The 16,435-nt window shown below is 39.8% G+C and overlaps 1 protein-coding gene across 2 annotated transcripts in view; it reads right to left on the reverse strand.

Annotated features, from left to right (window-relative positions):
• Positions 1-16,435, reverse strand: part of SOX5 (SRY-box transcription factor 5) — an 860,916-nt gene that overhangs the window by 126,976 nt on the left and 717,505 nt on the right. For both annotated transcript variants that reach the window (XM_030214565.1, XM_030214564.1), the window contains exon 10: positions 7,810-7,956. In XM_030214565.1, coding sequence (XP_030070425.1) covers positions 7,810-7,956 — 147 coding nt within the window. The remainder of the gene's footprint in view (positions 1-7,809; positions 7,957-16,435) is intronic.

The following is a 16,435-nucleotide window of genomic DNA, read 5'->3' on the forward strand; positions in this document are numbered from 1 at the left end:
AGTCTATGAATACTCTTAACTGTTCCGGCTGAAAACAAAATATACTTTAAACCTTCATACTTTAGAACACATTTGCACGGATAGTTCAGGAAAAATGAGGCACCTAACTCCTGGGCCTCTTTTCTCATACTCAAAAATAGTTTTCTAGTGTCCTGTGTTTGTTGTGTAACATCTTGAAAAATACGCACAGTTTTTCCATAAAACAAATCATTAATTTTATGAAAATATAATCGTTTTATAGCATCCACATCTTGTTGAAAAACAAATTGCACTAAAAGAGTCATTCTTTCAGAGTGTTCTGACATGGTTGCTTCCAAAAGTTCAGATACGTTTAAACTCTTATCAGTTACTTTGTCTATTCTAATTTTCAACTGATCTGCTTTGTTGTTTTCCATCTTGGAGTTTGTGGATCATCTGCCTTGTTGTTTTCTTGGACTCTCTCTATTAACCAGAATCTTACATTGATCTCCAAGTGGCTTCAAGATAACAAATTAATGCTTAACCTCAACGAATCTAACTTTGTCCTCTTTTCCAATAATTCAAATGCAACTTTTTCAGAATCAATTGTTCTCAATTTTACCCCCATCCCACAAAGACCCACCACAACAATTCTAGGTATTATTTTAGATACTACACTCTCTTTTCACCCACACATCTCCACCATCACCAAACACTGTTTCTATACATTAAGACATTTCTAGACTCATCGGCCCTAAATATACTCATTCATTTGTTTATCATCAGCAAGCTGGATTACTGTAACTCTCTAAATACAAGCCTCAGAACCACTGACATTACAATCTATCCAAAACACAGCTATTAAACTCATTAATGGAAAGAAAAAATGTTATCATGTAACATCACTTTTGAAAACAGCCCATTGACTTCCCCTTCCTCATCGAGTTATTTACAAAATCATGCTCCTAGTCTTTAAAATTCTTCAATCAGGTGAATCAGTGTATCTCTCTCGTCTACTTATCCTACACACAACCACTAGAACATTATGTTCGACCTTCCAAAACTTGCTCATAGTTCCCACTTTTAGAGAAATATTGCACCAACACACCAGAAAAGCCATCTTTTCAGTGTGTGCCCCTGAACATTGGAATAGGTTGCCCCAGCACCTCCGCCAGGAAACATCTCTTCTTTATTACAAAACAGTCTTAAAACATTCTTCTTTCAAAATGTGTTCTCATAGCTCTATTTTGGACTAGCACAAAGACCAGCCTTAGTCTTCTTTCTCTGTCGCCTTCTCTTCTTTTCTATAAGATATCGTAGTTCCATCCCCCCTTCTTCTAATTCCTGTTCTTTCTCTCTCCTCCTCTTAATTTAAACTATGTAGTCTATAAGCCACCCAGACATCCCCTTGAGAGGCGGGGTAGTATGTCTATGAATAAACTTGAAGCTATTATAAAGAACAAAACTACAGAGTATATTCAAAAGCATGGATTAATGAGGCAAAGTCAACACGGATTTAGTGAGGGGAAATCTTGCCTCACCAATCTATTACTTTTCCCACACCTTAATAACTATCCCCTTAGCTTCTAATCAATTGAAACAATCAATTGTATGTCATCTTCATACAAGAATGGGGTAAAAGAAATGATATGTCTAGATGAACTTTGATTTGTAGAAAAATATTAGAGCACACATTTCTTTCCAGAACATGCTTTGCTATTGTGGAAAATTACTAAGCTAAAGATACAACAGCTTTTCTGGAACCGCTATGAATACATCCAAAACTATTTGCCATTGTATCAGAATATTGCCAGTATATTTACAATGAATTCTTATTTCATGAGAATTCCAATATGTACTATAATAAATGGTTTATTTATTTTGTGATATTGCAAGCCATTTGTTTACAAACTGAAGTTCAAAACCTTACAAGGAACTTTAAGATTAGCACCCAACAGGTTGGGTGACCTTTCTCTGTTTCTTTTCGTTCTCTTTTATGTTGAGGACAACATGGCAAGTCTGTCTGTCAGCTAGAATTGCCATTAAAACAGAATCTTGTTCTTCTATTACAACTGATCTATGCAGGAATTCTCCACAGGAATGCTAAGTGACATCAATGTCTTGGATTGCCAGGCTGAGCTTGGAGGTCACAAGTACTCACTTATTACTTATTACTCTCACTGTCTCTTTGAGCTTCCTACAGGCAGGCAGCAGACTAAAAACAGCATGCATCAGAAGAGTTTATAGTTTATTTGAACACTCTTTAGCTCCTTTTCTGACAAGCTGGCCAAAGTGGCATACAGACTAAAGCAAAGGAGAAAGGAACAGCAATTTAAACAGGAGAGATCACTCAAATAGTTTCTCACTCACAATCATAACTAAAATAGAACAAACAATAACATAGTCCCCTAATGGCACTTAATCACTCAGAATATTTTAAAAGCACCCAACAGAACAACCCATCCAGCAATGTATAGATTTGCTCTGAGAATGTCAACCAGCCAATTCTTTGAAAGCCTGCTGAAACAAAAACATCTTTAATGCAATTTTAAACTTAAATGATAACTTAGTCTGAATGGATAGGGGAAAATAACTCAATCAGACTGTTGCCACATAAAAGGAAACACTGTGGCGAGTACACTTATGACAAGCAAATGCTGGACTGGGAAGCACTAACCAAAAATTGTTTAATAAAAGAAGCAACAATTGTGGACAGTAAGGTATGATAAGATACCACAGAGAGGAAGCCAGTGGTGCTGAAACAATAATGGGGTCACATGGTTACATTTTTAGGCATGACATTAGATATGTGGCTGTATTTTATGATGTTTATAGTCTATAGTAGTTTGTGATGTACCAACATTAATAATATTGCAATAATCTAGCCTCAAAATCAGCAAAACATGCAAGAACTAGTGAAAAGTGATATCATTAGTATAACTCTGAACAGAACGAAGTATCCGCAAAATGAAAAAAAAACTGACTTCATTAAAGCAGATACCTATGGAATGAAAGTTGGTAACCAGTCAAAACACCTAAGTATCGACAAGAATCAATGGGTGACATCCAAGTACCAAATAAGCTAGCCGGGTTGCAGCCTAAGGAGACACAGGATGATATAAGTGTCTATGAATAGCAGCGGATGAAAAATTGAAATTTAAAACTTTACAAGTATGCCGAACCCCTGAAGCAGCGACAGCGAAACGGGGACTCCCTGTTGGGTTGTGATTGGTGCTACTGAATGACAGCGCAACACCACAGACATTGGAGTCAAGATAAGTAGTCAGCAGTATAAAGATATTATAAGACTGTTAGATATTCTGTGATCTTTGGAATTAGGAATTAACCTATTATTTGATCACCTATATAGCTTAATTGAAATACTGTGGTGTTTTTTTGAGCTAGATGATGTTGCGCTGGGCCCACACCTTATAGTCTGATGATCTCAGTCTGGCTGGGTGGCGTTACTGAAGCTTTTTTCTCCATGTATATTAACACTGATTAAAGTCAGTAGAGTGACGGTTTTTTCCTACATCCACTGGTATACACAGCAGGTGTGAAGCTGTGTTTTTGATTTTCTAATTATCTAATTGAGAGCTTGAGTGTAATTTAGAGTCCTATGTATCTATGCCACACAACGCTTAACAGGGTACAAATTATATTGCAATGATAAGTGGATCAAATTGGAGGGGGGTTGTGCTATATGGTAAAGAGGGAACTGAGTCACACAAAGTCAACATTCTGCATGAAACAAATACAGCATTGAATCCTTATGGATAGAAATTCCATGTGTGAAGGAAAGGAGTATTCTTATAGGGCTGTACTACTGTCCGCCAGGACATAATGAACATATAGATGAAGAAATGTTTACAGAATGGATCAAGGACCCAAATGAAGAAAATAAGAAGCAACGCCAGCAATGGAGATTTAGATGCAAAGCATTGATAAAGAAGGCTAAAAGAGAATATGAAGAGAAACTTGCCACAGAGGCATAATCTCACAGTAACAACTTTTTCAGGTACAGTGGGGGAAATAAGTATTTGATCCCTTGCTGATTTTGTAAGTTTGCCCACTGACAAAGACATGAGCAGCCCATAATTGAAGGGTAGGTTATTGGTAACAGTGAGAGATAGCACATCACAAATTAAATCCGGAAAATCACATTGTGGAAAGTATATGAATTTATTTGCATTCTGCAGAGGGAAATAAGTATTTGATCCCCCACCAACCAGTAAGAGATCTGGCCCCTACAGACCAGGTAGATGCTCCAAATCAACTCGTTACCTGCATGACAGACAGCTGTCGGCAATGGTCACCTGTATGAAAGACACCTGTCCACAGACTCAGTGAATCAGTCAGACTCTAACCTCTACAAAATGGCCAAGAGCAAGGAGCTGTCTAAGGATGTCAGGGACAAGATCATACACCTGCACAAGGCTGGAATGGGCTACAAAACCATCAGTAAGACGCTGGGCGAGAAGGAGACAACTGTTGGTGCCATAGTAAGAAAATGGAAGAAGTACAAAATGACTGTCAATCGACAAAGATCTGGGGCTCCACGCAAAATCTCACCTCGTGGGGTATCCTTGATCATGAGGAAGGTTAGAAATCAGCCTACAACTACAAGGGGGGAACTTGTCAATGATCTCAAGGCAGCTGGGACCACTGTCACCACGAAAACCATTGGTAACACATTACGACATAACGGATTGCAATCCTGCAGTGCCCGCAAGGTCCCCCTGCTCCGGAAGGCACATGTGACGGCCCGTCTGAAGTTTGCCAGTGAACACCTGGATGATGCCGAGAGTGATTGGGAGAAGGTGCTGTGGTCAGATGAGACAAAAATTGAGCTCTTTGGCATGAACTCAACTCGCCGTGTTTGGAGGAAGAGAAATGCTGCCTATGACCCAAAGAACACCGTCCCCACTGTCAAGCATGGAGGTGGAAATGTTATGTTTTGGGGGTGTTTCTCTGCTAAGGGCACAGGACTACTTCACCGCATCAATGGGAGAATGGATGGGGCCATGTACCGTACAATTCTGAGTGACAACCTCCTTCCCTCCGCCAGGGCCTTAAAAATGGGTCGTGGCTGGGTCTTCCAGCACGACAATGACCCAAAACATACAGCCAAGGCAACAAAGGAGTGGCTCAGGAAGAAGCACATTAGGGTCATGGAGTGGCCTAGCCAGTCACCAGACCTTAATCCCATTGAAAACTTATGGAGGGAGCTGAAGCTGCGAGTTGCCAAGCGACAGCCCAGAACTCTTAATGATTTAGAGATGATCTGCAAAGAGGAGTGGACCAAAATTCCTCCTGACATGTGTGCAAACCTCATCATCAACTACAGAAGACGTCTGACCGCTGTGCTTGCCAACAAGGGTTTTGCCACCAAGTATTAGGTCTTGTTTGCCAGAGGGATCAAATACTTATTTCCCTCTGCAGAATGCAAATAAATTCATATACTTTCCACAATGTGATTTTCCGGATTTAATTTGTGATGTGCTATCTCTCACTGTTACCAATAACCTACCCTTCAATTATGGGCTGCTCATGTCTTTGTCAGTGGGCAAACTTACAAAATCAGCAAGGGATCAAATACTTATTTCCCCCACTGTACATCAGAAGCAGAAAACCTGCAAGGGAATCCATGGGACCATTAGATCATGAAGGAGTAAAACAGGCACTCAGGGAGGACAAGACCATAGCGGAGAGACTGAATTCTTTGATTTGGTCTTTATAGAAGAAGATGTAAGAGATCTACCTATATCAGAAATGGATTTTAAGGGTGATGATGCAGTAGAACTGAAATAAATTTCAGTGAACCTGGAAGATGTAATGAACCAAATCAACAAATTAAAGAGTAATAAATCACCAGAACCAGATGATGGCATGTATCAAAGGGTACTGAAACAACTCAAACATAAAATTGCTGATCTGCTGTTAGTAATCTGTAACCTGTCATTAAAATCATCCATAGTGCCTGAAGATTGGAAGGTGAACAATGAAACACCAATTTTTAAACAGGGTTCTAGGGGCGAGCTGGGAAATTATAGACTGGTAAACCTGATGTTAGTGCCGTGCAAAATAGTGGCAACTATTATAAATAATAAAATTACAGAACACATAGATAAACAAGGGACAGGGTCAGCATGGATTCAGCCAAGGGAAGTCTTGCCTCACTAATTTGCTTAATTTCTTTGAAGATTTGAATAAACATGTAGATAAAGGTGAGTCAGTTTATGTAGTGTATCTAGTTTTGCAGAAAGCTTTTGACAAAGTTCCTCATGAGAGACTCCTGAGAAAATTAGAGTCATGGGATAGGAGGCAATGTTCTGTTGTGGATTAGGAATTGGTTCTTGAACAGAGAACAGAGGGTAGAGTTAAATGGCCATTTATCTCATGGAGGAGGGTGAATAGAGGAGTGCCACAGGGATCTGTACTGGGACTGGTGCTATTTAACATATTTATAAATTATCTGGAAAACAGGATGGCGAGTGAGGTGATTAAATTTCCAGATGATACAAAACTATTTAATGTTATTAAAACACATGTGGACTGTGAAAAATTGCAGGAAGACCTTAGGAAATTGGAAGACTAGGCATCCAAAATGCAGGTGAAATGTAATGTGGATAAATGCAAGGTGATGCACCTTGAGAAGAATAATCTGAATCATAGTTACCTGATGCTAGGGTCTGCCTTGGGGGGGGGGGGGGGGTCAGCATCCAAGAAAAAGATCTAGGTGTCATTGTAGACAATACGCTGAAATCATCTGCCCAGTGTGAAGCAGTGGCAGCCAACAAAACAAACAGGATGCTAGGAATTTGGAAAGGGCTGGTAAATAAGACCAAGAATACAATAATGCCTCTGTATCACACTATGGTACGACCTCACCTTCAGTAATGTGGGAGCAGCCTTGTGCCAGAGGCAATGAGGAGTGCTACCCTGAGCAGTGAGAAATTTTCAGCGTATGCCACAGTAACATCTTGCCTGAGTAGGTTTGCTTCTCCAGTGGGTGGCCCTTCAAGGTAGCTCTCCACCGAGTAGTCTCCATACCTTCCGTGACATCATGGTTTGGGCACTGAGCTTTTAGGGAGAGGCCTTGCACCAGAGGTGTACGTGCCGGAGGAGGCGTACCGACTCTTGTCGCATTAACAAAGGTTTTGCAAAGACTGAAAGGCTTATTGTTCAAAGAGAATTTTAGAATTGTTTTGCAATCACTTATACCCCCTTATTATTGTAATATGCTGTTTTTAGGTTTGCCAGCTTATGTTTTGAAACCGAAGCAAGTGGCCCAGAATACAGCAGCCAGACTCATTTCTAGGATTTCTAGATTTGAACATATTTCACCAGTTTTACCTGTTAGGTATAGGCACAGACCAGCCACTACAAGATAATGAATGATATAAATTTGTAGTCTGCTAGGACTTTGAATTTGATCAGTACCACTTAATTATAGACAAGGCAAATTTATGTGCCACTGATAGCACTGTACAATTAAGTAGCATAAGTAAACTTGGATGACAATATTCCTTTTAAAGCAAGATATATCTTTAGAAAGTATATAGGATGACTCAGTTTAAAAACTGTACTTTTAAGTTTAAAGTTTAATAGTACTTGATATACCGCCATTTTGTTAAGTTGCCCTTGATATAATTGTAGCTGTAGGCCATGAAATAAACTTTTGTGCCAAAGCATTCTAATTTAACTAGCTGATGGGCATGTAAAGCTGGAAAAAGCATTAATGGTTGTGGTAGTGGAATGCAGTATTCATTAGAAATACACACAGGACGCAGTTAGAATGTTTTTAGAAAACATGGTACAATAGTGAACAATTCCTGTAAATCACCCTACCTTGTTTTTGGGGGGAGGACTGTTTGTATTCCTGTCTGCATGGATGCTGGTAGGAGATATGGCAGCATTAAAATTACCCTGGGATATACCAGATAACTTGGTTCCTGGAGAAACTTGCACGGCAGCAAGCTGGGCAGCATACAACTGCTGTAAATGTGGGGGGAAAAAAAAACAGAAAACACATCAGCAGTCTAGTAAATAACCCCACATATTCAGCCCACAGTGGTCAGCATTATTTTAAACACTGGCTTCTGCAGGTTTTGACCAGCACTCCTTATCCAGGTACCAGTGATATTCAGACCAGTATCTGGATAGGTTGTCAGATAAAGGAGTCTTACTGAGGCTTAAAATGCCTTATCCCAGAGCATGCTCAAGCATGATAAAAAATAGATTTTATTTTTTAGCACTGGGGTGGGTCAGGGAGCGGAGAGTAGGCGTGTTCTGCGTAATCAGTTAGTGCAGCTGCATTGCCATGTGCTAACCAATTAGTGCATGATTAGCGTGTGCAAGCTCTTACTACCTTACAAAATAGGTGGTGGCAGGGGCTCACACACTAATGGAAAAATTGACATGTGGCTATTAAGAGAAAAAATAGAAATATCGGCCATTTTACCCATGCGGAAAAAAATAGCCTTATCATGCAGGAATGACCCGCATAAGCTCGCTCTAAGGCCAATTTTTACCACTGTTTGATAAAAGGGCCCAAAAATTAAGGACAGTATTACCCTTTATCTAGGCAGTTACCCAGATATTAGACTGAATATTGCCACTAACCAGATAAATACCAACTTTGCCCAGGCTCTGCCTCAGCACTATCTGGATAGAACCGAAGAGGTCTGTCTCTATTTTCAATGGCATTATCTGGATCAGTGGCGTAGCCACAGGTGGGCTTGGGTGGGCCAGGGCCCACCCATTTATGGCTCAGGCCCACCCAACAGTAGCACATGTTTAGTGGTATTTGGTGGGAATCCCAAGCTCCACCAGCTGAAGATTTCCCCCTGATGGTAAACAAAACACAACTCTCCACAACACCGGCACCTGCGCATGCTCAGTTTTCAGTGCATTCCTGCTGCCAAGATAGAAAGAAGCGTTTTCCCACCAGCTGAGATTTTTTTTTTTGGTGCGGGGGAGAACACTTGGTGCCCACCCAATTCTTGCCTAGGCCCACCCAAAATCTGTTGTCTGGCTACGACCCTGATCTGGATATTTATTTATTTTAAAAATATATATCCTGCTTTAACAACAAAGCGGGTTACAAAAGAAACACACCTGACTTGATATCAAAACAGACATTAAAATCACAAAACATCACAGAATACCCATTATCAAAATAAAATCGGGAGAATGCTAAAAAAAAATCCATATTTTTGCATGATTCAGTTCTTCTTGTGTTGGGCTGCATGAAAATCTGGGCAGTGCACTTTCAGATAAGTATTGCATGATTATACTCTCTTTATATTTTGAAGTTTCGTAAAGGATGATTATAATAAAGGACAGTTTTTTGGTTTTTCCCTCTCACATTGTGTTCATAAAGATAGAGCCTGAGATTGAATTTGTACTGTGAGGTTTGGACTTAATGGTGGGTTTTCTCCCACTGAAAGTCCTGTAATCCTGATTCCCTTTATTAGATATATTTTGTTTGCTATTATTTACATGGACTTACCATTATATATAACCTATCTCTGTATTGGATCTGCTGTGAAAACAGAAGCCACTTCAAATTTATAATTCATTTCCTAGGGATGACAGCTGTTATAGGTGAAATGCCCCAGACTCAGTGTTTCAAGGGACTTCAGATTTACTTCTTTACTGCCCATCATTTGATCACCTTCAGCTTTGACAAGGGATACCATTTGGATAACCACAGGCATACTAAAGATATAAGAAAAAGTGCTTTACAGACTGAAAGTATACAAGAGGATGACACGTGAGGATCAACACATTGTTTTGGGACGGGAAATGGACATGCGGCAAAATGAAAACCAGTGCGCATCTATTTAAGGCCTGAGCCCTTAATGCCACCCATTGACTTAACAGTAAGGGCTCATAGTGACCATCCAGCGCACGCCAACTGCCGATTACTGCCGGGAAGTTATTTTCTACTGCGGGTGTGTTCCCAGCAGTAAGTGCTGAAAATCCTGTGGGTTTTTGGCGCATGCCAAACTCAGAATTGCCACCCGGCACATGTGCTAGCTGTGCAGTAATGCCGATATGACATTCGCTGCATGTGCATAGGTCCTTACGCGCTTTTGTGAAAGGGCCCCTATATGTCTTGTGTCATTAATATTTTGTTATATCTTAATTATCTTCAAAATACTCTTTCCAAAAATGTATTTAATTAAAATAAACCAAAACAAATTCCCTTGGGTTCTATATGCGGTGCCCAGATTTATGCACCCAAATCTGAGCATTCCAAAGATACGCGTGCAAATTAATTGAATAATGAGCCCTTAACTATCAATAACTGGATACTACAACCAATTATTGATGTTAATTGGCACTCATTAAAATTTGCACACATATCTGGTTGTGTTCTACTCTATAAGGCATGGCACATACCTCTACTAACACGTAAATCTTTTTTTTCATTTTTTTAAAAAACTTTATTAGTTTTAAAACAACATACTATTTATGAAAACATACAGCAACATATAAATCTAAAGGGGCATGTCAATGGCATTCTTAAAAGTTGCACACATGTTAGTAATTTGACAAAAGGTAATATAGCTTTGATTGCTAAGGCTCTGTTACTAGCGAAGAAAGTAATCCTGATATGGAGATTACATTTGCGCCACAATTCTCATAATGGAAGGCACTCATGTTTGTCCTGTTAGAAAGAAAAAGGGTGGGTAATGGTAATACTCTTAAATAGCACAGGTGACCCACAATAATGGCAAGCAAGTGTAATGGCAAGAGAGAGGTGTGACCAGCAGAAGAAAGGAGGTTTTAATGCCCCTGTATAAGACGTTGGTGAGGCCCCACCTGGAGTATTGTGTTCAGTTTTGGAGGCCGTACCTTGCGAAGGATGTTAAAAAAATGGAAGCGGTACAAAGAAAAGCTACGAGGATGGTATGGGAGTTGCGTTCCAAGACGTATGAAGAGAGACTTGCTGACCTGAACATGTATACTCTGGAGGAAAGGAGGAACAGGGATGATATGATACAGACGTTCAAATATTTGAAAGGTATTAATCCGCAAACGAATCTTTTCCGGAGATGGGAAGGCGGTGGAACGAGAGGACATGAAATGAGATTGAAGGGGGGCAGACTCAGGAAAGATGTCAGGAAGTATTTCTTCACGGAGAGGGTGGTGAACGCTTGGAATGCCCTCCCGCGGGAGGTGGTGGACATGAAAACGGTAACGGAATTCAAACATGCGTGGGATAGGCATAAAGGAATCCTGTGCAGAAGGAATGGATCCACAGAAGCTTAGCTGAAATTGGGTGGCGGGGGGAAGAGGGGTTGGTGGTTGAGAGGCTAGGATAGGGGAGGGCAGACTTATACGGGGTCTGTGCCAGAGCCGGTGATGGGAGAGCTGAGGGGAGATATGATTGAGGTCTACAAAATCCTGAGTGGTGTAGAACGACTAGAAGGGAATTGATTTCAAAAAGTACAGAGACTATGGGACACTCAATGAAGTTAAATGGAAGTACTTATAAAACAAATAGGAGGAAATATTTCTCAGATCTGGAACTCGTTGCCAGAGGATGTGGTAACAGTGGTTAGCATATCTAGATTTAAAAAAGGTTTGGACAAGTTCCGGAGGAAAATTCCATAGTCTGCTATTGAGATAGACATGGGGAAGCCATGTCTATCTCAATAGACAGCAGGTGCTGACACCGAAAACTGTACTAAATCATCTGTAGTAACATTGGAGGGTGACCAATGTAATGCTGATTTTAAAAAAGCGCTTCAGGGGTGATCTGGGAAATTACAGACCGGCAAGCCTGACATCAGTGCCAAGCAAGATAGTGGAAACTATTATAAAAAATAAAATTACAGAACATGAAGATAAACATGGTTTAATGGGACACAGTCAGGCATGGATTCAGCCAAGAGAGGGTTTGCCTCATAAATTTGCTTAATTTCTTTGAAGGCATGAATAAACATGTGGATAAAGGTGAGCTGGTTGATGTAGCTTATCGTGATTTTCAGAAAGCTTTTGTCAAAGCTCCTCATGAGAGACTCCTAAGAAAATTCAAGAGTCATGGGATAGGAGGCAAGGTTCTGTTGTAGATTAGGAATTGGTTATTGTACAGAAAACAGAGGGTAGGGTTAAATGGCCATTTTTCTCAATGAAGGAGGGTGGAGTGCAGCAGGGATCTGTACTGGGAACGGTGCTATTGAACATATTTATAAATGATCTGTAAAACAGGACGACGAGTGAGATGATTAAATTTGCAGATGATACAAAACTATTCAATGTTAAAACACATGTGGACTGTGAAAAATTGCAGGAAGACCTTAGGCATCCAAATTACAGATGAAATTTAATGTGGACAAAGGCAAAATGATGCATATCAGGAAGAATAATCTGAATTATAGTTACCTGATGCTAGGGTTCACCTTGGGGGTCAGCATCCAAGAAAAAATCTAGGTGTCATTATAGACAATATGCTGAAATCTTCTGTGTAGTGTGCAGCAGCAGCAGCCAAAAAGCAAACAGAATGCTAGAACTTATTAGGAAAGGGATGGCAAATAAGACCAAGAATATTATAATGCCTCTGTACTGCTCCATGGTGGAACCTCACCTTGAGTAGTGCATTCATTTCTGGTTGCCGTATCTCAAAATAGATATAGCAGAAATAGAAAGGGTTCAAAGAAGAGCTATCAAAATGATAAAGAGGATGGAACTCCTCTCATATGATGAAAGACTAAAGAGGTTAGGGCTTTTCACCTTGGAAAACAGAGAGCTGAGGGGAGATATGATTGAGGTCTACAAAATCCTGAGTGGTGTAGAACGACTAGAAGGGAATTGATTTTTTTACTCTTTCAAAAAGTACAGAGACTATGGGACACTCAATGAAGTTAAATGGAAGTACTTATAAAACAAATAGGAGGAAATATTTTTCAGCTCTGGAACTCGTTGCCAGAGGATGTGGTAACAGTGGTTAGCATATCTAGATTTAAAAAAGGTTTGGACAAGTTCCGGAGGAAAAGTCCATAGTCTGCTATTGAGATAGACATGGGGAAGCCACTGCTTGCTCTGGGATTGGTAGCATGGAATGTTGGTACTATTTGCGCATCTGCCAGGTACTTCTGGCCTGGATTGGCCACTGTTGGAAACAGGATACTGGGCTAGATGGACCAGTTGTCTAACTCAGTATGGCTTTTATGTTCTTATATTGTTATTGGGGCTTAATTCTGTTCATGGTGGTCAGAATTTTAAAAACTCCTGAAAGCCGTCAGCTGAATATCATCCATAAATTAATTCTTTGTCTTGGTCTTTAATGAGAAGGATGTAAGGAAGCTACCTGTGCCAGAAATGATATATAAGTATGACCGTATGGAAGACATGAACGAAATCTTGGTGAACCTGGAAAATGCAATGAGCCAAATTGTCAAATTAAAGAGCAGCAAATCACCTGGACCTGATGGTATACACTTGAGAATACTGAAATAATTCAAAAATGAAACAGCAGATATAGTATTAGCAATTTATAACCTGTCCTTAAAATTGTTCTCAGTACCTGAAGATTGGAAGGTGGCCGATGTAACACCAAATTTTAAAAAGGGTTCCAGGTGTGATCCTTAAAATTTCAGACCAGTAAGCCTGATATCGGTGCAGGAAATCCTTTTTTAGAAACTATTATAATTAACAAAATTATTGGAAACATAGATAAACATGGTTTAATGGGACAGAGTCAAAATGGATTCAGCTAAGGGAAGTCTTGCCTCAGGGCATAATAGCCTCATTAATTTGTTAATTTTTTTTTAATGTTTGAATTAATATGTGGATAAAGGTGAGCAGGTTGATGTAGTCTATCTAGATTTTATTGAAAGCTTTTGACAAAGAACCTCATGAAAGATTCCTGTGATAATTTAAAAAAGTCATATGATAGCAGGTTGTTGTGTATTGGGAACTGGTTAAAAGACAGAAAACTGAAAGTAGGATTAAATGACCAATTCTCTCACTGGAGGAAGGTGAACAGTGGAGTGCTTTTTAGCATATTTATAAATGATCTGGAAATCGTAATGACGTGATCAAATTTGCAGATGACGTAAAACTATTCAAAGCTGTTAAATCATATGTGGAATGTGTAAAATTGCAGGAGAACCTTAGGAGTCTGGAAGACTAGGCATCTAAATGGCAGATGGAATTTAATGTAGACAAGTGCAATGCGATGCCCATTGGGAAAAATAAACCAAGTTATAGCTACATGATGCCAGGTTCCATATTAGGAGTTCCCATTGAAGTCGAAAGGCAAACAGGTTATGAATTATTAGGAAAGGAATAGAAAATAAAACATGGACTTTCATAAGGTCTCTGTATCACTCCATGATGAAACAGCATCATGACTATTGTGGGCAATTCTGGTCACCACATCTCAAAAAAGATTTTGCAGAACTGGAAATGTACAGAGGATGGTGATCAAAATGATTAAGAGGATGGAATGACTCTCACATGAGGAAAGGCTAAAGAGGTTAAGGTTCTTCAGCTTAGAAAAGAGATGGTTGAGGGGCGATATGATAAAAGTCTATAAAATCCTGAATGGAGTGGAACGGGTAAACGCAAATCAATTGTTTACTAGGGGATAGTCCATGAAGTTCCACAGTAGCACATTTAAAATGAATAGGAATATAGTTAAGCTCTGGAACTCATTGCTGGAGCAAGTGGCAAAAGCAGTTAATGTAGTTGGATTTAAAAAAAGGGTTGGACTAATCCCTGCAGGAAAAGTCCATAATCTGTTATCAATATAGACCTAGGGAAAGCCTATGCTTGTCCCTGGGGTTAAGTAGCTTGGAATCTTGTTACCGTTTTGGGACTCTACCAAGTACTTGAGACCTGGACTGACCATTGCTGGAAACAAGATATTGGGCTAGATGGACAATTGGTCAGACCCAGTATGGCAACTATTACGTTTAAGTAATTATTTTCTGTGGTATCCCAATTCAACTGATCGTCTCTCTTAATAGCTTCCTCTCCAGGCAATCATCTCAGCTTTTCCTCCTCCCAACTGATTTCCTCTTTTTTCATTACACTTTTCATAAAAAAAAGATTCAGAAAAGCAAGTCAAGAAAAAAGAGCATGGATACAATACAATTAAGTGAAATCATAAATCCAAGTGGAAACAAATTACACCAGCAACCTATAGTCCTCATACAGGAGAATGATTTATACCACTTTTTGCAAACAATACATCAAAACAGTTTACTATGGGATTGATTTTCAAAAGAGAAAAATGTCTCAAAAAGAGGCATAAAGTGGCATTTGGATGGGGTTTTTTTTTGCCAAAAAACATTCACGATTTTTGAAACTCAGATCTGAGACATTTTCTCTTCAGTGCTTGCAAATCACAAAGAGGCATGTTGGGGGCATGTTGAGAGTAGGATGTGGGCATTCCCAAAATGTGGATGTTTTTCTGCCATAATGGAACAAAGCAAAAACTTCCAGGGCTAAAAGTAAGACATTTTGGTCTAGACCTGTTGTAATCATGCCTAAGTCACAAAAAGGTGCTTTAAATGACCAGATGACCACAGGAGGGATTAGGGCATGACCCCTTACTCCCCCAGTGTTCAATGATTCCCTTCCACCCCCAAAAGATGCGAAAAAAAACAGTATATACCAGCCTCTATGACAGCTTCAGATGTTATGGCCAGTCCTATTAGACCAGCAAGCAGGTCTTTGGAGTAGCCTAGTGGTTGATGCAGTAGACTGTAGAGAAGGGGAACCAAGCCCACATCCCACTTTAACTGGTACACTTGTAGTGGAACGTGTGAGCCCTCCAAAGCCTACCAAAAACCTACTGTAATTGACATCTGCAGGCATAAGGGCTATAGTAGTGGTATTCGGTTGGGTACAGTTGGTTTCTCGTGGGATTTGGTGGGTTCCCCTTACAATATAAGGGAGTAACGGTGAGATGGGTATCTGGGACCTTTTATGTGAAGTCCACTGCAGTGACGGGATGTCTGTGTGGCCAGTCTACTAGGAATGCTGCCCCCCCTCCCACACATCCCAACGTCTTGTTTTTGTGCATTTTCCCCTTTGATTCTTTTTTTTTAAATGGTCATAAAAGACAGACACACTGAGCACAAAAACATCTAGCAAATGGCCATTTATGAAACAAAAGGTTGGACGTTTTTCTTGTTTGAAAATGACCACATTTGTTATTGGATTTTTGGACGTTTTCCCCCAAACATCCAAAGTCGGATTTAGACATCATATCGAAAATGCCCTTCTAAGTAACTCTAAATTAAGAAGAAAAAAGAAAAAGAAAAACAATGTTTGCCCCACCATTAAGCTCAATCACTGCAAAACTAAACAATGACCTCCTATTTCAAACTTTAAAACATTTTTCTTCTCTCTCTCTCTCCCCCCCCTCAATCTCCTGTCTCAAAATCCTTAGTTTCACCAAAGAAATATCAAACCCCTGTTCAACATCTGCAAGCAACAAAACCTGAAGTGG

The sequence above is a fragment of the Microcaecilia unicolor genome, chromosome 9 (assembly GCF_901765095.1).
Source record: "Microcaecilia unicolor chromosome 9, aMicUni1.1, whole genome shotgun sequence".
Classification (NCBI taxonomy): domain Eukaryota; kingdom Metazoa; phylum Chordata; class Amphibia; order Gymnophiona; family Siphonopidae; genus Microcaecilia; species Microcaecilia unicolor.